Source organism: Lynx canadensis, chromosome A1, assembly GCF_007474595.2.
Source record: "Lynx canadensis isolate LIC74 chromosome A1, mLynCan4.pri.v2, whole genome shotgun sequence".
Lineage (NCBI taxonomy): Eukaryota > Metazoa > Chordata > Mammalia > Carnivora > Felidae > Lynx > Lynx canadensis.
This window is the reverse complement of record NC_044303.2, coordinates 200,065,877-200,087,899: the sequence shown is the minus strand read 5'-3', so window position 1 is coordinate 200,087,899 and position 22,023 is coordinate 200,065,877. Positions and strand designations below refer to the sequence as shown.

At 42.2% G+C, this 22,023-nt stretch overlaps 1 protein-coding gene across 6 annotated transcripts; it reads left to right on the top strand.

The window, feature by feature from the left end:
- The first annotated feature begins 15,417 nt into the window (after positions 1 to 15,417).
- Positions 15,418 to 21,819, top strand: FST (follistatin). 6 transcript variants are annotated; one of them, XM_030330043.1, is made up of 6 exons: positions 15,418 to 15,502; positions 17,368 to 17,559; positions 17,992 to 18,210; positions 18,545 to 18,769; positions 19,439 to 19,666; positions 20,627 to 21,819. In XM_030330043.1, the coding sequence occupies exons 1-6, from the start codon at positions 15,418 to 15,420 to the stop codon at positions 20,707 to 20,709; spliced, it is 1,032 nt and encodes a 343-aa protein (XP_030185903.1). In that variant the 3' UTR covers positions 20,710 to 21,819. The 6 variants fall into 6 exon arrangements, with proteins under 6 accessions (XP_030185903.1, XP_030185900.1, XP_030185904.1 ...); XM_030330040.1 differs by having other exon boundaries at positions 19,436 to 19,666; XM_030330044.2 differs by lacking the exon at positions 15,418 to 15,502 and adding an exon at positions 16,750 to 17,078 and having other exon boundaries at positions 19,436 to 19,666.
- Positions 21,820 to 22,023: the final 204 nt, after the last annotated feature.

The following is a 22,023-nucleotide window of genomic DNA, read 5'->3' as shown; positions in this document are numbered from 1 at the left end:
TCTCTCTCTGCCAATCTCTCTCTCTCAGAACAAATAAACAAACATTAAAAAAAACTGTTTGGAAAATGATTTGGTAGCATCTTAAAAGTTAAGCATAATGTTATCGTATGATCCAGTAATTCCACTCCAAGATATATAAACTCAAGATAAATGAAAACATGTGTCACACAAAAACTTGTATGAGTATGTTCATAGAAGTAACAGCTAAAAAGCAGAAACAACCCAAATGTCTATCAACTGATGCATAGAAAAGCAAAATATGGCATATCCACACAATGACATATTATTCAACCATAAAAAAGTAATGGAATACCAGTACAGGCTACAATATGGATGAACCTTGAAAACATTATGCTAAGTAAAAGAATCTAGATACAAAAGGCTATAGTATGACTCCATTTACATGAAATGTCTAGAATAGGCAAATCCACAGAGACAGTAAGTAGAATACTTATTGCCAAGGGCCAGGGGAAAAGACGAAAAAGAGTGACTGCTAATGGGTACAGAGTTTCTTCTTAGAGTAATAAAAACATTTGGGAATTAGATGATAGTAACGTTTGTGAATATTCTACAAACCACAAAATTGTACCCTTTGAGAGTGAATTTCATGATAAGTGAATTATACCACAATGAAACCATTATTTTTTTTAAACTGCATAGGAAATATCAAAATAAAGGTATTCTTTTAACTTATAAATTTTTTTCTCAGCTCTATCCATTGAAATCTCCTAGAAATTTTCCAATGTCACTGTCATAGCAATGAGCATATCTAGCACCCAGATTTTCACCCCTAGTAACGTTATCAATTTAAAACAAAACAAACAGATGAACATAAGGGAAGGGAAGTAAAAATAGTACAAAAACAAGGAGGGGGACAAAACATAAGAAACTTTTAAATACAGACAACAAACTGAGCATTGCTGGAGGGAGTGTGGGTGGGGTCATGGGCTAAATGGGCAAGGGGCATTAAAGAAGACTTTTGGGATGAGCCCTGAGTGTTATACATAGGGGGTGAATCACTGGATTCTACTCTTGAAATCATTATTGCACCATATGCTAACTAACTTGGATGTAAATTTAAAAAATAATTAATAAATACATTTAAAAAACAAAACAGGGCTCCTTAAAGAAAGACTGATTCCATGCCTACACAGCAGCAAAGATATAAGGTCTAGGACAATGTGTGCCATAAAGCAAATAAATTTTTCAAGATTAATAGGATTGCATGAAAAGGAAACAGAGGCTACCTACCTTGAAGGGACTTCCACTGACCAAAATTATGATGACTTAAGCTGTAAAAAAACAATGATTGCAGTTGATGGAAAATCACCAAATCTATGACTATTCATGAGCTCATAAATATATTCTTTGAGAACTAATCTTTTAGAAAGAAAAAAAAATTTCAAAAAAAAAAAAAACCTGAAATCATCAACATCACTTGAAATAGCCATTTGACCAACACCTTACTTTGAAAAAAATGTAAAGGAGGAAAACATAAGCATTTATTCTGCCTCTGCAGTATAAACTAGGTTTCAAAATAATCAATAGCCCTGCTTATAAATACATATAATTTATCATCAACTTTTGTTATATATCATAGATAGATAGATAGATAGATAGATATTCTCCCTAATATTTGAGCAGAAACCAGAAGGGAGTAAGGGAGCAAGCCATGCACATCTCTACAGTAAAAGGTAGAAGGAGCAACAAATGTAAAGATTGTAGGAGAGGAGCATGTTTGAAAACCAGTAAGATTGTGGAGAAATAAAGAACATTAGATGATGGGGTCAAAGAGGCTGTGGGGGAAAATGCCCATTAAACACTGTCTATATCACCTGAAAACAGTGACCCTTTCTCCCCTCTCTCAGTGTATATAATTACCTCTCATCCCAGTGGATTTGTATGACACCTTAATCACCTTTATCTTTTAGTCTAAGGATGACAAACATGGGTAAATGACACACTTCCATGTGGTAGCCAAAATAGATATTGCTAATTGTTTATAGCCTTAGAATCCTTTTCAGCTCTCGTTAAATCAAATTTACCTAGTTGTCATCTTTGTCCTATAATCTTAGGATGTGTATATGTGTAAACATCATCCAAACTAAGCCAAAAAGTTGAATACATAAAAAAATACTATATAGTCTAATGGCCTCATTGGTTCCTTAAACCTGTTAGCAGTGTTTCACTTGTTCTCAGTTTTAGTGTGGGTCCCCTAGAAAGCAAAACCTGAAAGAAGGCTTAAGTCCAAGGTCTTTAGTGGAGAGTGTGGTTCAGGAGTGAATAGTGAGGGATAGAAGAGAGAGGGAAAGGAGAGTTTATACAAAGATGCATTATGCAGCTGACATCACCTTTACTGTGACTAGTTGCTCAGTCCCACAGAATAATCTGAAATCTTTCTCAGGACCAGCTATCTGGGGGATGGAAGGGGGGTATTTATCTGTAATCTTCCATTATTGATATCATGTCAGTTGTTTTGTAGAACGACTCACCTTCTGAATTTGATAGTATCCTGGAGGTATAGTTCTTCTAGCTCCTGAATCTCCTATAAATGATGATTTAGAGCCAATATCTTGATCACATTTGATTTACACATTTTGGACTATAATTCAACAGAGGTGATGTTATTTCTTTGCATTCCATTACATCAGGATACACCTATAGCTGATTGCCCTACCTTTGTGATACAAAGATTCACAAGGGGATTTGGATGACAGCAGCCTGATCCTCCATTCTGCTGTGGTTTCTCTCTTAAATTAGGAACTTGTCTGATTTCCTTGGCACCATATAAATGTCAATTCCCCATCAATCATACATCTAATGATTTCACTGTCAATTGGTACTCAGTTATACTCAGTTAATTCTTTACACACAACAAATACTGTTTAATGTGTGAATAAATGTCAGAGATAGCTGGAGATGGATTTCTCATCTTCCATTCTCTACATCCCCACTCCAGGCACTGCATCCAAGATGGTAATGCCTACTGGAGACTGAGATCACTTTACACAGGACAAAGATTCCCACACAGTTGTATATCTTGAGAGGGTGCTTGGTCCCCTTTCATCCTATCCTTGTATAAGTCTTGTATCTTGAGTTGCTGCTACCCTTTAAAGTTAGTACTTAAAAAGTGCAAAGAGGTGAGCGTTTGGGGGAGGGGCTGGCTGGCTCACTCAGTTGAGCATCCAACTCTCGATTTTAGCTCAGGTCATGATCCCAGGGTCGTGGGATCAAGCCCCACATTGGGCTCTGTGATGACAGTGGGAACCGTGCTTGGAATTCTCTCTCCCGCTCTCTCTCTGCCCCTCCCCTGCTTGCACTCTCTTTCTCTCAAAAATAAATAAACATTTTTTAAAAATGGTTTTTAAAAAAAGTGCAAAGGGGAATATGTATTTTCTTGGGTATTGGTCTATGAAACAACCACCCATTCTCATTCATTTGTTTGGTTAGTTCATCCCAAAATGCTTTGTATTCTTGGTTGTAATTAGTCATATCTAGGTAGATCTGGCTGTTTCCAGGGTGAGAAAAGAAAACTAATCTTTGTTACCCATAATAGATTTATTCATAAAGATAAGCTTGGCGGGGCACTTGGGTGGCTCAGTCAGTTAGGCATTCAACACTTGGTTTCAGCTCAGGTCATGATCTCATGGTTTGTGGGGTCAAGCGCCACATTGGGCTCAGCACTGACAGAGCAGAGCTTGCTTGGGATTCTGCATCCCCTCTCTCTGTCTCTCTCTGTCCCTCCTCTGTTTGTGCTTTCTCTTTCTCTCTCTAAATAAATAAACTTAAAAAAAAAAGGGGGGGCGCCTGGGTGGCTCAGTCGGTTGAGCGTCCAACTTCAGCTCAGGTCACGATCTCGCGGCTCGTGAGTTCGAGCCCCACGTCAGGCTCTGGGCTGATGGCTCAGAGCCTGGAGCCTGCTTCCTATTCTGTGTCTCCCTCTCTCTCTGCCCCTCCCCCATTCATGCTCTGTCTCTCTCTGTCTCAAAAATAAATAAACATTAAAAAAAAAAAAGATAAGCTTGGCAATCTAGAGCATTCAAAATTTCTTGAGTCCCATAGGATCCTTAAACACAGTACCAAATAAAAACCTGCCCCTTCTCCATTATCATCTATCTCTGGAAATGATACCACCACTCACTCACTTATTCATACTGGAAACCCAAGAGTCAACCTTGTCTCCTCCTTTTCTTTTATCCCCCACATTCAGTTAATCAATAGAACCTATGGATTCTACCTTTTAATCATGTCATGAATCTTTGTCTTTAACCCAAGTCTCACCACCTGATAGAGTTCTGCTACTGGGATGTCATTCTAAAGGTGGCCTTTCTCCATGGCTAGTGCCTTCTAAATCTATCTCTATAGTTCATACAGAGAGAGCATTTTTAAGTGAAAAATGGCACTTACTTAAATATTCCTTACTTAAAATATTCCCATAGATTTCCTCTGGAAAACCAATAAACCCAAGGTTTTTACAATAGTTGACGTAATCTGTGCCATCAACTTCTTCCATCTCCTCAATTTCCACTCTTCCTCTCAAAGTATGTGCTTTGGTCATCACCAAATTTCTTTTAGTTCTTCAAATGATTCCTCTCTTTCCTCCTGAACTTTACAAATATTATTCCACTATCTCCCTCAAGCACCACCTTCTCCTGGCCAACCCCTCCTCAAATGTAAGGTCTCAGCTAAATGTCACTTCATCAGGAAGATCTTCCCTGCCATCTTCTTCACAATTTATTACACATACTGATTTAATATCTGCCTTTTCTGTTATTCCAAAATTCCAAGAAAGCTGCAACTAGATTTATCATATTTGCTCCTCCATCCACATCACAGGATCTGGAGAATATAACAGATATTTAATAAATATGTGTTGAAATTATATTGGAAACTAAGCCACAAAAAGGTTTGGGGCTATTTTTGTTAACATATTTTGTGTGCTTCAAGTGCAGATTTTATGAGTAATCTAGGTATAAAAAAATTATCTGTAAAATTATGTTAAATTGCTTAGAATACAGTAGTAATCACAGAGCAATTTCTTTTTCTCATTACTCCTTGGAAATCCTACAGTAACAATCCCTCCCTAAATGCTGGGCTATAGAGTTTTCCTGACTCAGCCATTTTTATGTTTTCTGGAGGGATCTAGGAAATGGTGATAATAATACCTACCTGGTATAAAATATATGGGCAAAACACTTGGGCAGACATTTTACAACAGAATCGATGTAAGTGGCCGGTAAACACGTAAAAAGGTACTCACCTAGTCATTTAGGGAAATTCAAAGTAAAACCAGAATGTTGGGGAGCCTAAGTGGCCCAGTTGGTTAAGCATCCAATTCTTGATTTCGGCTCAAGTCACGATCTCACAGTCATGAGACTGAGCCCCGTATTGGGCTCTGCACTGACAGCAGAAAGCCTGCTTGAGATTCACTCTCTCCCTCTCTCTTTGCCCCTCCACTGCTCATGCACACACTCTTTCTCCCTCAAAATAAATCAATAAACATTTTTTTAAATGTAAAAAAACCCACAATGATATATCATTTCACACTCACTCAAATGTTTAAAACTGGGAAAACTGAGGATATTGGTGGGGAGGCACAGCGACTAAAATCTTCCTACTTTTCTGGTAAGAGTATAAAATAGCATAGCTACTTTAGAAAACATTTGACAGTTTCTTATAAAGTTAACTACATGTTTATTTTATGATCCAGCAATTTCACTCCTAGATATTCCACAGCCACCCAAGAGAAATGAAAATATATGTTCACAAAAAGATGAATATTCATAGTTTTATTTGCAATAGTCCCAAATTGGAAATGACTCAAATGTCCACCAAAAAGTGAACAAACAAATTGCAGTATTTTCACAAAAATGGAATACTGTTTAGCCATAGAAAGGAATAAACTACTGGCTCACAACAACATGGATGAACCTCTGACTCAACAATCCACTCCTAGGCATAGACCTAACTGTATATACTTCAGTGTTTATATGTGCACCAAATACAGTACAAGAATATTTATATCAACATTATCATAATAGTCAAAACTGAATCAACTCAAATGAACTTCAAGAACAGAATGAATAGGGGCGCCTGGGTGGCGCAGTCGGTTAAGCGTCCGACTTCAGCCAGGTCGCGATCTCGCGGTCCGTGAGTTCGAGCCCCGCGTCAGGCTCTGGGCTGACGGCTCAGAGCCTGGAGCCTGTTTCCAATTCTGTGTCTCCCTCTCTCTCTGCCCCTCCCCCGTTCATGCTCTGTCTCTCTCTGTCCCAAAAATAAATAAACGTTGAAAAAAAAATTAAAAAAAAAAGAACAGAATGAATAAATGGTGATACATTCATTTAATGAAAAAGTATAAACTGTTACACACAACAGTATGAATGAGTCTCATAGCACAGTGTTGAAAAATATATATATATCTATCTGAACAGATAGTTAAGAAAATTGAGATGATATATTGCACGTGCCTGGCATGGAATAGGCACTTAATACATATTATTAAAGAACGAAATAATAGACAGATGTATTTTGGAGTATGTGTGTCTGTTTTGAACTCTCTCAAGACAGTTGCTATAATGGTGACATTGGTTAATTTTGTAAGACACTCTAATACATGGAATTGCTCCAGAGAAGGCACACTGACTGAGGTCTGAAGTGTTCTTGAAAAGCAAGTAGACTGATTAGGGTATACTGGCAGAATAATCAGCCCATTTAGCAGTTGAATCTTTCAAAATCAGGGTTTGTGATCTGGAGTTCATGGAACCCTAGAGGATCTATGCATGGACTTTTAAATGTTTATGGCCTCCTTAAAAATGAAGGCAAAATTTTGGGTGGGTGTATATGTGTTTGTGTCTGTGCACTGTTCTGGGGAGATGGTTCATATCTTCCAATAGCTTCTCAGAGAGACTGTGAATAAGAAAAAGTTAGGAATCACTGCCTAAACATTTCTTCAGGAAATCTGGTGCTCTGGCAAAAATGAAAATGTTGACAGTGTGATGGTTGTGTCATCTGGCTGGCCAAAGCAATGTTTTCTGCTAAAGCAAAGATTAGAAGTCTTGAGGCCAAAATGATCTCAACTAAATGGTTCTTCTACACTGTGTTTCCATCTGCCCAGCATGTGAGCCATTAGCACATGGTTCCTGTTGATGATTTTCATATCCTTATTTGCAAGGAAAATGCATGAGACCAGTTCAGAATAATCATTTATCTCATGTATTGGAAAACCAAATAAATGAGTCTCCTTTACATACTAACAATTTTATATTGCTAAAGAGTGGCCATTGGTGGGAGATTATTAAGCACACATTGACCAAGACTGTCTCTAAGTCATTCCTTTACAAATGTTCATAATATATATATTCATATTCTAATCCAAAAAATAGCAAGTCTCGCCATGTGTTGAAATAATTTATTTCAACACTTAATGCATCATCTGTCCCGTATTTCCACATGTTGTGTCATCACCATTTGACCTCAACCCATTGTTAAATATTTAATAGTACGGTTGGATAAACAATACAAAGTATAGTTTACTTTTAAATGTAACATTTACATGAAAAAAAAATAAACCAATACATGCTGCAAAAGGTACAATTTTAGGTTATAGTACTACTTCTTCTGGTGGGTGGAAAATGAGATATAAGAGGAAAGGAAACTATGGGGAGGATGAATGAATCAGGGAGAGCAATGACAAATGAAAAGATGCCATAACGCTCCAATAAAAAAATAAAGGCAGAAAGTCACTGCTACCCAAATGTTGGCTCAATGGCAACTGCATGTTTCCACTGCTTAAACTTAAGAATAATGATACTTTGAGTCTTTTGGCATAAAAATGATAAAATAATAGTCAACAAAACACTAACCATTAGAGGATCATTTTTAACACTCATTTAATTTTTTTAATGTTTTATTTATTTTTGAGAGACAGAGCAAGAGCAGGGGAGGGGCAGAGACACAGGGAGAATAGAATCTGAAGCAGGCTCCAGGCTGGCAACACAGAGCCCGATGTGGAGCTTGAACTCACAAACCCATGAGATCGTGACCTGAGCCGAAGACAGACGCTTAACCACAGAGCCACCCAGGCACCTTGATTTCTAACACTCTTTAAGTGTAAATGTCATTGTGACAGAAATTGGTCATTTAAAGAAGTGACTATAATCTAAGAGAAACACTAAAAGAATCCATGCAACAGATTTTAATGAGTTAGCATACCACTCCTGGGAAGTATGCTAGATACATTTTTGACTGGTCATAGACAATCAACTTTAGGAAATGAGACAAGCATAAGCCTGCACCAGAAAATCTTTGTAACCCATTGAGCTATTTTGAGGGGAAGAGCTGAAAACTGCATTTATCATCCTTCAGCATGTTTTTCAATGACAGCCAAAATACAAAACAGATCTACAAATCATAGTTGAGAGAAATGAAAGAAAACGTAAGTAAATGGAAAGATATACCACGCTCATGGTTTTGAAGACTCAATATTGTTAAAATTTCATTTCTCCCCAAATTGATGTATCCCCGTCATAATTCCATCAAGCTTTTTTTGTAGAATTCAACAAGCAGATTCTAAAATATATATGAAAATGTAGCCAGAATATCCAAAGCAATCTTGAAAAAAAACAAAGTTGGAGGAACCATACTACCTGACTTCATTACTTACTATAAAGTCACAATAATCAAGACAATGTGGTATGCCATAAAATCAACAAACAGATCAATGGAACAGAATAAAGAGCTCAGAAATAGATCTACACATATGAGATCATTTCATTTTTTATAAAGGTGCAAAGGCAAAACACAAAATGGATTTGGAATTAATTCCCCTTTGAGGAAAGATGACTAACTAAAAATTTATATAAAGACGCAATAGGATGTCTAAAGTCATGTATAAACTGCCTTGTGAACTCTGGACATAATATAAACATAATATTTTATTTTTGGGGCAAATTTGACATCGGAAATGAGATAGGATTCATGTTAAATAAAAAATGAGCAGAGATGACAACATGGATGATCAGACAGCAATCATCAACTACTGACTGCAATATTAAATAGGAAAACACTTAAAAAAACCCTAATTATTGGAGCGCCTGGGTGGCTTAGTCGGTTGAGCATCCAACTCTTGGTTTTGGCTCAGGTCATGATCTCACAGTTTATGGGTTCAGGCCCCACATCAGGCTCCACACTGTGCAGAGCCTGCTTGGGATTCTCTCTCTCTCTCTCTCTCTCTCTCTCTCTCTCTCTCTCTTTCTTTCTTTCTCTCTCTCTCTCTGCCCCTCCCCTGCTCTATCTATCTATCTATCTATCTATCTATCATCTATCTATCTATCTCTCAGGATGGAGGAATAAACTTTAAAAAAAAAGAACAAAGACATTTATAAAAAAAAACAAAACACCTAATTATTAAATGTGCAAACCACTGCCACTCTATGGAAACTTAAATGAGGTAACAGAAACCAAAATATACATAACTACAGCATGCCAACTCACCCTCAGCCAATGAAGAATCCAGGAAAGTGGCTCCTACTTTGATTGATACATTGTTTCAATCATAAAGTAAGAAAACAAAACAGCAAGTACTGATTTGCTCTCCTCCTCCCCTGTAAATGGTATCAGGGGTTAAAAGTGCTAAACATTAGGGGCCCCTGGGTAGCTCAGTCAGTTAAGTGTTGGACTCTTGATTTTGGCTCAGGTCATGATCTCAAGGTCATGGGATCAAGCCCCATGTTGGGTTCCACACTGAGCATGGAGCTTCCTTGGGATTCTCTCTCTCTCTCTCTGTCCCCCACTGCACCTCCCCTCAGTCATGCTCTCTCTCAAAAATATAAACAAAATCTTTTTAAAAAAATGTTTAAATAAAAATAATATAAAAATTTTTTAAATCTTTAAAAAAATAAAGTGCTGGGGACACGCCTGGGTGGCTCAGTCATTTATGCGTCTGACTTTGGTTCAGGTCATGATCTCACAGTTAATGGGTTCAAGTTCCATGTCAGGCTCTGTGCTGACAGCTCAGAGCCTGGAGCATGCTTCTGATTCTCTCTCTTTCTCTCAAAAACAAATAAACATTAAAAAAAATTTTTTTTAAAGTGCTAGGGGCTCCTGGGTGGCTCATTTGGTTAAGCATGACTCTTGATCTCAGTTCAGGTCATGATCTCATGGTTGGTCAGTTCAAGCCCCACATGGGTGGGTCTCTGTGCTGACACTGCAGAGCCTGCTTGGGATTCTCTCTCTCCCTTTCTCTCTGCCCCTCCCTCACCCATGCATGCACTCCCTCACTCTCTCTCTCTTTCTCTCTCAAAATAAACAAATAAACTTTTTTAAAAATGTCATACAAAGGGGTGTCTGGCTGGCTTAGTGGGTAGAGTTTGCAACTGTTGATCTCAGGGTTGTGAGTTCAGGTTCCATGTTGGGTATAGAGATTACTTACAAAAAAAATCTTTAAAAAAAATGTTATACAGAGACAGGTAGTATCAGAAAGAACGAGATGTCCATGATGACTGGCTCTACATAACATCAAAGCAATAGTGAAAAGAGAAAAGTTCAGGTAATCAATTATTTTCTCAGCACTATATTAAAAACATATTCTAACGACTTTTTTAAAAACTTAATCAATTGGTTTGGACATCTTGGATAAACATTGCTTGTATGTACTCACATTTCTTAACTTTTTAGTTCTGCAACAATTCAGCTAATACAGAACTATTATCCCCCACCCTACCTCAAATCCTCATTCTGGCCTATGAAGTTGCACAATTTCAAACCATGACGCATTAAGTAGATGTTTATGTACCTAGAAGAACAAAATCTGATTTTAAAATCACTTCAGCCTACTTATCAAGTGTTTAAATTCTACAAGATTATTTATTTGCATTTGAAATTTTAATATTCATTTTGCAAAACACCTAATTTCAAAAAAATTGAACACTTAACTTTAAGGCAAAAAATAAAAGCTACACAGCTTATGACTTTCAAATTTTCCATACATAACTTCATCCCACCCCCTCCATACATATTCCCTTATTAGAGATTGAAATTTAACCAGGTCAGTTCTGGTCTCAAACAACAATCATATGATTTCAGGTAGATATCTTCAGAGCTAGATTGAATCATTTGCTAAACTCTAATATTTTAAATTTATAAACTTCAGAAGGAAGACAGCTTTTGAAGCTGACAAAAAAACAATCAGAGAACAGCAGTCTTTTTGTGTGCTGCCCAGAAAGTCAGTTACAAAGTGGTCCTATTGTGTTTCTCATAATTTACATTTACTTTTTTGGCAGAGCAGAAAGGAAAAAAATAAGAAGTCAAACTTAGAGGCATACAACAAAAATGAAAGAAGGCATTTTTATTTTAAAATGTCCCCTTGACATTTAGACATCCACAAACCCAATATTTAACATTTACAGGAGATAAAACAGCAAAAAAAAAAAAAAATAGCAGCTGTTTTTCTGTGATGGCATTGAACAGGTGTGATAGCATTTCATACCACAGAAATTGGATGGGTCTCTTGTTGATGCCCATAGGAGGCCCATATGGAACCAGTATTGACCTATGTCTCATTTCCTTGAATTGGCCAGAAGATAACCCAGACCAACAAGAGTTCTGATGACTGATCTGTGCCGATTCAGAGCAGACATTCTCCCAAACAGATCAATACTATCCAAGGTGCAGCTGAAAAACAGGATGAGCTTGTATCATTAAACAAACACCAAGCTGCTTATTCACAAGGGCAAAAGCAACACAGCATTTGTGTTTTCCACAGTGTGTTTGCTAGTGACCTCAACCCTGACCTGCAGGGCCACCCTCACTGGGGCGAGAAGTAATCCTGTATTGGGTCCGCCTCTAGTACTGGAGCACTCTTATGAGAGGTGACATTTTTTTCTTTTTTTTTTTTTTACAAGGAGAGCTCCTGTGTCTGTTTTGGCCAGCCTAGACAATTACATGATGCCAAAGCAACTAGTCAATGCACTTGATTTTGTCAAATGACCAGTCCGAGTATTTGGCATTGCGTAGACAAAAAATAAAATGGAAACAGAATTTTTACTTCTTACCCATCATACGGAATTGTGTAGACACACCTTGGATTAAATGAATTTAGAAAGTGTTTACTACACCAGTTGTCTCTCTATGTATAAATTAACTACCTACATAAACCAAATACTTTTGCTCAAGAATCCAGATAAATATTTTTATTAAACCCCCCAAAACTGACTCTATTACAAGTTTTATTTAGTCACATAGATCCCCCCAAAAAAGCCATATTGCATATAGGTGTTATGCTCTCTTTATATTAACATACTGTATATGTACATGTAATTGAACAAGTTAAATCTAATAAGAACATGCAAGCTACATCACCATTTTCATTGTTATATGTTATAAAATATGAAGAAATGATGGTCTCTAGAATCACCTTTCCAAAAGGATGGGGAAAACAAACCATGGATTAAAATGTTATCTTACACTCCTCTAAGCAAGATGACTTCATATATGACCAACCACAAGTAACATTTTAATGTTTTGTATGGTCCTAGGCTATAAAATCTAACTGCAATTAGATTTTCCAAGCTTTAAGAGACTAGAGTAGATTTGGGAACAATAAATGTCTTTAAACAGGGGACAAATACAAATTCGTATAATTACTTCTGGGTCTTAAAATTTTTCCATGGCTATTGGTAAAGCACTGCTATAAGATCCAACCATCTACCATCCAAGATCTTCTATGTATTCAGAATATCTAACTTATTTTCCAATTCTAGATACATGGTTTGATAAACCTAGCTAAAACAAAAGCTGTGTCTCTTGCTGCTATTAAGACAAATTTTTACACACACACAAAAGTCAAGTAACAGTAATTGTTAGCTTTCCCCTTTCTTCCGGCTGTTAGCCTTGGGGAAAAGGACTTGAAGGGAAGGAAGCAAAGTTTCCCTCCAGCACTTTACTATATATAAGCACTATATCCACCTCCCTGAATAAAGAAGAAATAAATTCAACTTTGGAACTCTGCCATTGAGGGGCAGCTCCCGCAATGGGGACAGTTTGCTATTAATTGTTAATGTCGTCTGCCATTAGAGGGCACTAAACAACTCTACATTAATGCTGCGTTGGAGGGAAGAAAGAAAGGAAGACGGGAAAGAAAGAGGGGAGGGGGGAGTCTGAGCAGACTCGGGGACGAGGGAGGGAAAGAGAAAAGAGAAGGAGTGGGCGGACGGGAGGGAAAGAGAGAAGAGGGAGGAGAGAGAGAGAAAGAATAAATCTGGAAATATTAAGAAGGATGTGGAGACCCCAGAGCCGTCTGAAGTCAGCAGAAAGCCAGCCCCCCACCCCCAGACCGCCCGCACCCCTCCTCTCCCGTCCTCAGGACGGTAATTATAAAGCGAAAAGCAGCGGCGAGGTCACCCGTTTTTACCAGCCTGCTGCACCGAATGCGCGCGGTGCAGGTGCGGCGGCCGCGGGGCTTTGTGATTCATGCCCACTTTCAAAGGGGGGCTTGGGCCCGTCTGAGAGGCACCCAAACAACTGTCTTCTAATATTAGCACGGCTGTATTTCGGGATCTATTATAGTCTGTCCAGACAGATCCCATTGTAATGGGATCTTTTATTAAAAGATTAGCACTATCTCCTGCAGTTGGTGGAAAAAAATCTGTTATCACTGAGTTATTTGCAGTTGTGGAAAGGGGGGGGGGTGATGTTAGGTGGGGGGAGGGCGAAAGCAGGAATGGGGGGGGCAGTCTGGCGGAGGGAGGCTTGAGGGAGGGCGAAGAGGGGCGGATTTGAAATCCGTGGAAGAACAAATCCCAGTGACCTGCGAATGTCCAAGAATTTTGTCTGCATACTTCGCTGTCTGTTGTCCTTCGGGCTCCAGAAGCGAAAAGAATGGAAATTTAAAAGGCAGCTTTGGAATAAACAATATAGCATTTTCCGTGAAGTAATCGTTTTATATAAAAGGAAATATCGCCTCCTCAGTTTCATTCAGCAGTGCCAAAAATGTTATAAATGAGAGACCCGCCAACTTTCAGCGAAGAATGCCAGGCACTGTGCTTAATAAACTGAGGCTACAGAAGTTCATTATCGATGTTGCAATCTTTTTTATTCCGCGAACCGAGAGAGACAGAGAGAGAGAGACAGAGAGACGGAGAGAGAGAGAGGGAGAGCGAGCGAGCTGAGAAGGAGACTGAGAGAGACAGACAGGCACACAGGACAGAAACTGGGGAGTCTCCGAGCCGGGGAGGGGGGGCAGACCGCCTACGTCGGCGCCCCCGCTCCAGGCTCCAACTCCAGACGCCGCGAAGTGAAAGGGGAGAAAAGAAAGGGAGAGGGCGAGACTGTGACGGGGGGAGGCCGGGCCCGAGGTGTTAAACATTTTTGTTTGCTTGTGACTCGTCGAGACCGAGGGCCGCGTCTCGGCCCCGCTCAGCCAAGGTGGAAGGCGCCGGCGCTGGGGTTCTTAGCCCCAACTCCGGACGGGGGGTGGCCGCACAGTCAAGCACGCACAGACCCAGACACAAAACCTCGCCGGTCCCGCGCCCAGGCTGCGGGGGCCTAAAACTGCCGCGCGCCCCGGCGGAGCGGCGGGGCCAGCGCGCTCCGACCCGGCCGCCACCCGGGTATTTCAGCAGCTCCGGGCTCTCTGGGCGTTTGCAAAGTCTTTCTGGAGCGGAGGAGCGGGAGGAGAGACAAACTCCCGGGTTCCCCCCCACCACCACCACAGCTCCGCTCCGCTCCGCCCGCCGCCGCCGCCGCCGCCGCCGCCTCCTCCTCCAGCGCCCCCACCGCGCCCCCCTGCATACACACACACACACACACACACACACACACACACACACACACACTCTCACACACTCACACTCACACAGACACGCCACCCCGGACGCGCCGGCGTTGCCTGCGAGCGGCGGCGTGCAGGACTTGGAAGTGGGTGTTCTTCCCCACTCCCCACCCCCGAAGCGTCGCCCCCACCCCCCGCCCGGCCGCCTTCCCCCTCCCTCTCCCTCCTACGCAAATAAGAACTCGGCGATTCCCCTCCTGCCGCTTTGATTTCGGGCACCTCCAACAGATAATTGGGAAGGGTTTCCAGAAGGTGGGAAATGTCACCTGATTCACACTGAACTTTTAAAAGCTCCCCACCCCCAAGGAGCCGCGCACACCCTTGCTCGCGGCCGCCCTCCCACTGCCCCACACACTGGGAGACCGCCCACCGCAAACCGCGGAGACCCCCGTCTAGATTTAAAGCGCGGCTGCGCCCGGCTTCTGACGTCCATTGAATCGCGCGGGCGGCCGGCGGCGAGCGCGGGGCTGCGCCGGGATCGCTGCGCCCTCCGCCGCTCGCCTTTGCGACGCGCGCCGCTCGCCCGAGCCACCCGCCGCCGCGCCCGCTCCCCGCGCCGCCGCACTCCTCGCCCCGCGTCTGCCCCCACGATGGTCGGTCCCAGGCACCAGCCCGGCGGGCTGTGCCTCCTGCTGCTGCTGCTCTGCCAGTTCATGGAGGACCGCAGCGCCCAGGGTAAGCGAGGGGGGATGCGCTGGGAGGCTCGGCTGCGGGCAGGGGTTTGTACTTTACTGTCGTCTGCACCGGGTCTGTTCTAAGCAACGCTGCTCTTGGAAGATTTTGGACCAACTTAGCGACTCCGGGATGGAGTGGAGTGGGAAAACTGAAGGCAGTGACACTTTCGGACTGCCAGCCGAGTTGGGAGCGCGGTTATCCTTTAAAAGGAAAGGGAGTAAGCTGGAGCCTCTCTCAGTAGTTAGGGTTAGATGCTCCAAGTTCTGGACATAATGAGTTTAGATGTTATCTCCCCTATTTTGGCTCTGAAGAAGGGGACAGGCATCAGTAGCCTGGAGATTTCAGTCGATCCATTTGCACTGTAACCTCTTTCCCTCCCACATCTTTTGGATACTTTAAAAAATGACTGGGGGATGGGGGTAGATACTGAAATTTCTTCAGTGGCCGGGGGACGTGGTTTCAGCAACTTTGCCCAAACTTGGAGATGTGGGTGCTGAAAATTTTAGAGGGAAGTAGTTTTCTGCCTAGTGGATGCTTCTTCCAACCCCTTCCCCCCAACCCCGCAAAAAAAAAAAAAAAAAAAAATTTACCCCGGAGTGTTTTGAGTAGTTCACAATTTTTTTTTTTTCTCTGTGCCTCATTCCTCCGACTAACTTTATGGAGAACAGCGAGGAAGGACCTCACAACTTCTTTAATTTCTGAGATGCATTAAGAGCAAATTTCTAAAGTTTGGGTTTTTTTTTTTTTTAATCAAATTTATTTCAGTGAGTCTTCGGACACAATTTTTAAAAATGATAATAATAGCAGCTTGCGGTCCAATGATTGTTCAAATTGTATTGATGGTTCCTAAGAAGACTTCCTGACCCAAACGCGAACCTGGGAAGGCGGGGGGAGGGGGGGGAGGGGAAAGTACTTGCAAAGATTTCTCTCGGTAGGTATGAGCTAGGTATATGTTGCCGTGAAATAGTAGGAAGCCGCCCCCTCCCCTGTTCTTTTTTCCCCTACACTTTTCTGGAGACAGACGTGTAACTTTCCTTCTTTAGCGTTACCGTTTTGAGTGTGTTGTGAGCTGTCCCCCTGGGCACTGCCCCCTCGCCGCCCTCACCTTTCGGGGCGAGGCGCTGCCTGGGTGCCGCGGACGTGGGCGCCGAGAAAAGCTGCCCTCGGAGATTTCGAAAGACCGCGGTGGCCGCGGGCGTCCTCTGGGTCTGGCGGATTGCAAAACGGGCCGGGCGGGCGGGCTGCGCCTCGAGGCCGCGCGGGGCAGCTCCGGGCAGGGCCCGGCTGCTTTTTTGCTTTCATTTTTCACAAGTGCCTTTTGCTTGATCTGTTCCTGTTGTGTGTGTCTGTGTCGGTCTCTCCCTCTCTCAAGTTCTCCTACTCTCTTAACCTCTGTCACAAATAATACTCGTACCGCCTACATGAAACCAACATGTAAAAACATCCGTCGCATCCTGTTTTTGTCAGGTTCTTTAATCTGCTCTTCGAGTCGCTGCAGGTTATGAAATGGGACGAATAAAAGTAAACAGTCTAGTAAAAGTCAATGCAAGCTGCACGTGTTGTGTCTGGGTCACTGGTAACTGACATTGATATGGCTGGGGCGCTCTGGCTTCTCGCTCTCCTTCCCCCTCACCCACCTCCCACCTCTTCAACCGTCTCCCCCGCCCCCCTTTCCCCACCCCTTCACTCCCTTCCATTTATTTTCTGCTTTTCTCTCCCATGTCTCTCTACTCCTCCACAGTCACTCCCGCCCCATCCCCGCTGGGTCTCCTCCTTCCCTCGCAAGCTCGCCACCTCGCCCCCTCCCTCCCCCTACTCCGCCTCTCCTCTCGCTCACCCACCTCCCCACCCCTGTCTCCTCGCAGCTGGGAATTGCTGGCTCCGCCAAGCGAAAAACGGCCGCTGCCAGGTCCTGTACAAGACCGAACTGAGCAAGGAGGAGTGCTGCAGCACCGGCCGCCTGAGCACCTCGTGGACCGAGGAGGATGTAAATGACAACACGCTCTTCAAGTGGATGATTTTCAACGGGGGCGCCCCCAACTGCATCCCCTGTAAAGGTAGGACTCTTCCTCCCCAGTTTCCAGGCCCTCAGTAGAGGGCGTCTTATCCTCACCTTCCCCGTTGCCCAGCTGGGGTGCGTTCGTGGGTTCCCTCTATCTTCCGGCAGTCCCGGTAAGACTTTCGGGTTGAATCTTGCCTGGTACACACTGCCGGCAAAACATGGTTGCCAGAGGTTCCTGGACTTAACTGGCCAAGTGTGGTGGTGGAGCCAACCAACTCGCACTCTTTGAGAGAGATTTGAGTATAGGGTGCCGACCACTGACCCCACCCCCATCCCCACCCCCTCCTCAACTACTAGGAGAGAGCTGGACCCCTCTGGCGGGAACTCTTGGCCACAGGGTGGGTCCTGCAAGGCCTCCACAGCCCTCCTGGCTGACTTGCATACTGCCTGGCCCTGGCTTTGATCCATCCCTCTTTCCAACCCTTAGAAACATGTGAGAACGTGGACTGTGGCCCCGGGAAAAAGTGCCGAATGAACAAGAAGAACAAACCCCGCTGCGTCTGCGCCCCAGACTGTTCCAACATCACCTGGAAAGGGCCAGTCTGTGGGCTGGATGGCAAAACCTACCGCAACGAATGTGCACTCCTCAAGGCCAGATGTAAAGAGCAGCCGGAACTGGAAGTCCAGTACCAGGGCAAATGTAAAAGTAGGTCCTCCCTGGTTCCCCCCCCTCCAGCTTTCCACCTGAGGTGGACCCACTGGAAGACCCCTGGGGTGTGGTATTGTCCACCCTAAGAGCCTAATAATGATGATGATGCAAAACAAAGCAGACTTTTTTAATGTTCTGAAGACTTCTTAAGAACTCAGACGGGACCAACCTAGGGTCATAGATTTTCTCTTGAAACCACTGGGTTCCCAAAGTGCTTGTTGAAAAGCTGGGTGCTTCCTTTTATGATTTCCTTGATAATATCAAATGCTCACTCCCGAACAGCCAGGAAGTACCTATTATTAATGTGTATTTCTTTCCTTCTTTATTTCAGAGACATGTCGGGATGTTTTCTGTCCAGGCAGCTCCACATGCGTGGTGGACCAGACTAACAATGCTTACTGTGTGACGTGTAACCGGATTTGCCCAGAGCCCACCTCCTCTGAACAGTATCTCTGTGGGAATGATGGAGTGACCTACTCCAGTGCCTGTCACCTGAGGAAGGCTACCTGCCTACTGGGCAGATCGATTGGATTAGCCTATGAGGGAAAGTGTATCAGTAGGTATTCTGGATTAAGGAAGGAAAAGTGGAAACATGGTCAGAAAGGCTTGTTCTACTGGTAAAGCTGTGAGGTCAATCAAATAAGCCCAAATTCGCCCCATAATGCATAGTTTCACCGAAGAGGGAACTAGTCTCCAGTTTGGGTAAACTGTGGTAACCACAGCATTCCTCAAGGAAACAGTTATCTTCTGGAAGCATTGGCATATATGTTGAAATGCCAGCAAGAAATGGGAAACAACTTTCTGTCTTGGAAAACTTAGAATTCACTCAATTTTACACATTTTTTAGGTGCTAGACTTGCTGTAAGCAAGAAATAATTGCTTAACAGTTACTGAAAATCTGTTATCAGATTCTAATACTGATGGAATTCTTTATTTTTCAAAAGATTTCACTTGAGGGAAATAATGAAATCCTTATTTAATTCCAGGATACTGTGATAACCTGTTCCCCCAAAATACTATTTTTGTGTACTAGTAGGGAGTGTAGGGACCATGTGTGTTTAAGTTTCAGTTTTATTATCAAGCACTTTTGCATGAGATCTCCATTATCCTGTTAGTAAATCATAAGCTATATGTTTGTCTTTACTGACAGAGGACTAAAGAAAGGGAAAAACAGGGAGAGGAGGGAAAGCAATTTACTCATCACAGGTGTATTATATCCTAGAAGCAAAGTCCTGTGAAGATATCCAGTGCACTGGTGGAAAAAAGTGTTTATGGGATTTCAAGGTTGGCAGAGGCCGGTGTTCCCTCTGCGATGAGCTGTGCCCCGAGAGTAAGTCCGAGGAGCCTGTCTGTGCCAGTGACAATGCCACTTACGCCAGTGAGTGTGCCATGAAGGAGGCTGCCTGTTCATCAGGTGTGCTGCTGGAAGTCAAGCACTCCGGATCTTGCAACTGTAAGTACAGTTTCTAACCTTCGCCACAATGTGAGGCCTTCCCAGGCAAGCCCTAGGGAACGGAGACCTCAAAAGCACGAAAACCTTCCAATATAAGCCCATTTCTGTTTAAATTGGGTAGCTGCTAGGGGCACCTGGGTGGCTCAGTCGGTTAAGAGACTGACTTTGGCTCAGGTCATGATCTCACAGCTCGTGGGTTCATGGGTTTGAGCCCCGCATGGGGCTCTAACAGCTCAGAGCCTGGAGCCTGCTTCCGAATCTGTGTCTCCCTCACTCTCTGCCCCTCCCCTGCTCACACTCTGTCTCTCTCTCTCAAAAATAAACGTTAAAAAAAAATTTAAATTAGGTAGCTGCTAAATTTCACCAACAATCCAGTGGTCCACAGAAAAATTCCCTGGAATGTTTCCCGGCGTTAGGACTTGTCCAATGATCATCAACGGGCTTGCCTCTAAAAACCTAGCTCTAGTCATTTGCCCTTAATTCTTTTGCTGTAGTAATGTGCTTGGCCGTTTGCTTTATTAACACTTGAATCTAAACTAACTGCTTCAAAAGTTTTTTGTTTTTTTTTTCTTTTTCAAAGACAGCTGTATATTACCACACATGGGCTGCTGCTTTTCGCAGTTGCCTCTACTAACTCTGAATTAAGGACCCAAAGCAGTTATACCTAGAACACGAGCGCTTTTTATCTAATTTCAGGAATCTGCCCGTAAAACCTGAGCCATTGATTCTTCAGAACTTTCTGCAGTTTTTGACTTCATAGATAATGTTTAAAAAAAAAATGTTTTTTAAACTTATTGCATAACAGCAGATGCCAAAAACAAAGCATCTCACTGCAAGTCACATAAAAATGCAACGCTGTAATATGGCTGTCTCAGAGGGCTTTGAAAACATACACTGAGCTGCTTCTGCGCTGTTGTTGTCCATATTTAAACAACAGCTCCCCTGTATTCCCCCATCTAGCCATTTCGGAAGACACCGAGGAGGAAGAGGAAGATGAAGACCAGGACTACAGCTTTCCTATATCTTCCATTCTAGAGTGGTAAACCCTCCACCAATGTTCAGTGTTGATATAGCCTTTGGGCAAAAAAAAAAAAAAAAAAAAAAAAAAAAAAAAAAAAAAAAGAAAAGAAAAAATATATTGTCCATACTGTAAATAAGTGTATGCTTATTTATTTGGGGGGAAAACTATACATAAAGGACGTTTGTCCTAGAGCTCTCTCCCAGGCCACCTTGTTACTCATTGGACACGGAGAGGCAGTCATTGTGAGGTCTACTGGATGAGGCCCATAGTTGAGACTTGTAGACATTTATTTATACTGTGTCATGTTTTATAATTTATACATAAAATGTCTGGTTGACTGTACACCTTGTTTTTGAAGAAATTTATTCGTGAAAGGAAGAGCAGTTGTTATTTATTGTGAGGTCTCTTGCTTGTAAAGTAAAAGCTTTTTTTTTTTTCCTTGTAAACCATTTAAGTCCATTCCTTACTATTCACTCACTCATCTGTCTCCCTTCATCTCACTGTTGTTAGACTCTTTTCCACTTTAACAAACTTGCATGTCAGTTTCTGTCATGTTTTTTATTTATTGGATTCTCTGCTGCCTGTTCTGTACATACATGATCCCTCGGGTTTTGTTTACAAGGAATCTTGACTGACCAAAAGGCATTATAACTGACTCAAATAGAAGGTACAGAGGATACATCTTTGAGGAAACTCCTAGTTCAGTTCTCTTGTCATGATTTGGGAGAGAAGGGGTGATAGAAATGTTAGAATTCTAATAATGTACTTTTAAGATGTTACAAATCCAAAGAAATTGATATGGGTATCCGGAGACTGAAGGAAGGGAATGCTATACATTCAACCTTTTGTTAGGTGTTTCCTGTAAGCTACTCTGCTGTACCTTTTAAATTAGTTCCTTTTCAAACAACGTGTCGCTAAAAGTTATATCAAAGCTTTATCAGTTCAAGTTTCTTGCTTTTCATAATACTTTTTTCTGATGCAATTTTATATTTTCAAACATGGCAAGTTAAATATAAATTCATTTAAATATATAGTTTTGTACTTTTCTACCATGTAAATGTGCAATGTATATAAAAGTTATAATGTGTATTTGTAAATAAATGATGAGTGAAAAAATAAAAAAATTTTAAAAAGCCAATGGTCTCAATTGTTGATGTTAGAGAAGTCGTTTGGGCTTTTGAGTTAAAGTGCATATGATATATTTGCTAAGAAATAGAGTGAGCCAGGACAATAGAAGCTGCAAAGCAAGGTAAATTGCAAATCACCTCAGTGGAGTCTGACACATAAAGGGATCTGAGGTCCAGCAACCCCTTGACAGGAGTGACTACATACCTAA

Excerpts from the sequence above, each read along its gene's own strand:
- FST (XM_030330028.1), top strand. The coding sequence starts at position 17,046 with ATGCAAGCTGCACGTGTTGTGTCTGGGTCACTGGTAACTGACATTGAT. Across the intron at positions 17,560-17,991 it reads CAACTGCATCCCCTGTAAAG|AAACATGTGAGAACGTGGAC; the intron begins GTAGGACTCTTC and ends TCCAACCCTTAG. Across the intron at positions 19,667-20,626 it reads GCACTCCGGATCTTGCAACT|CCATTTCGGAAGACACCGAG; the intron begins GTAAGTACAGTT and ends TCCCCCATCTAG.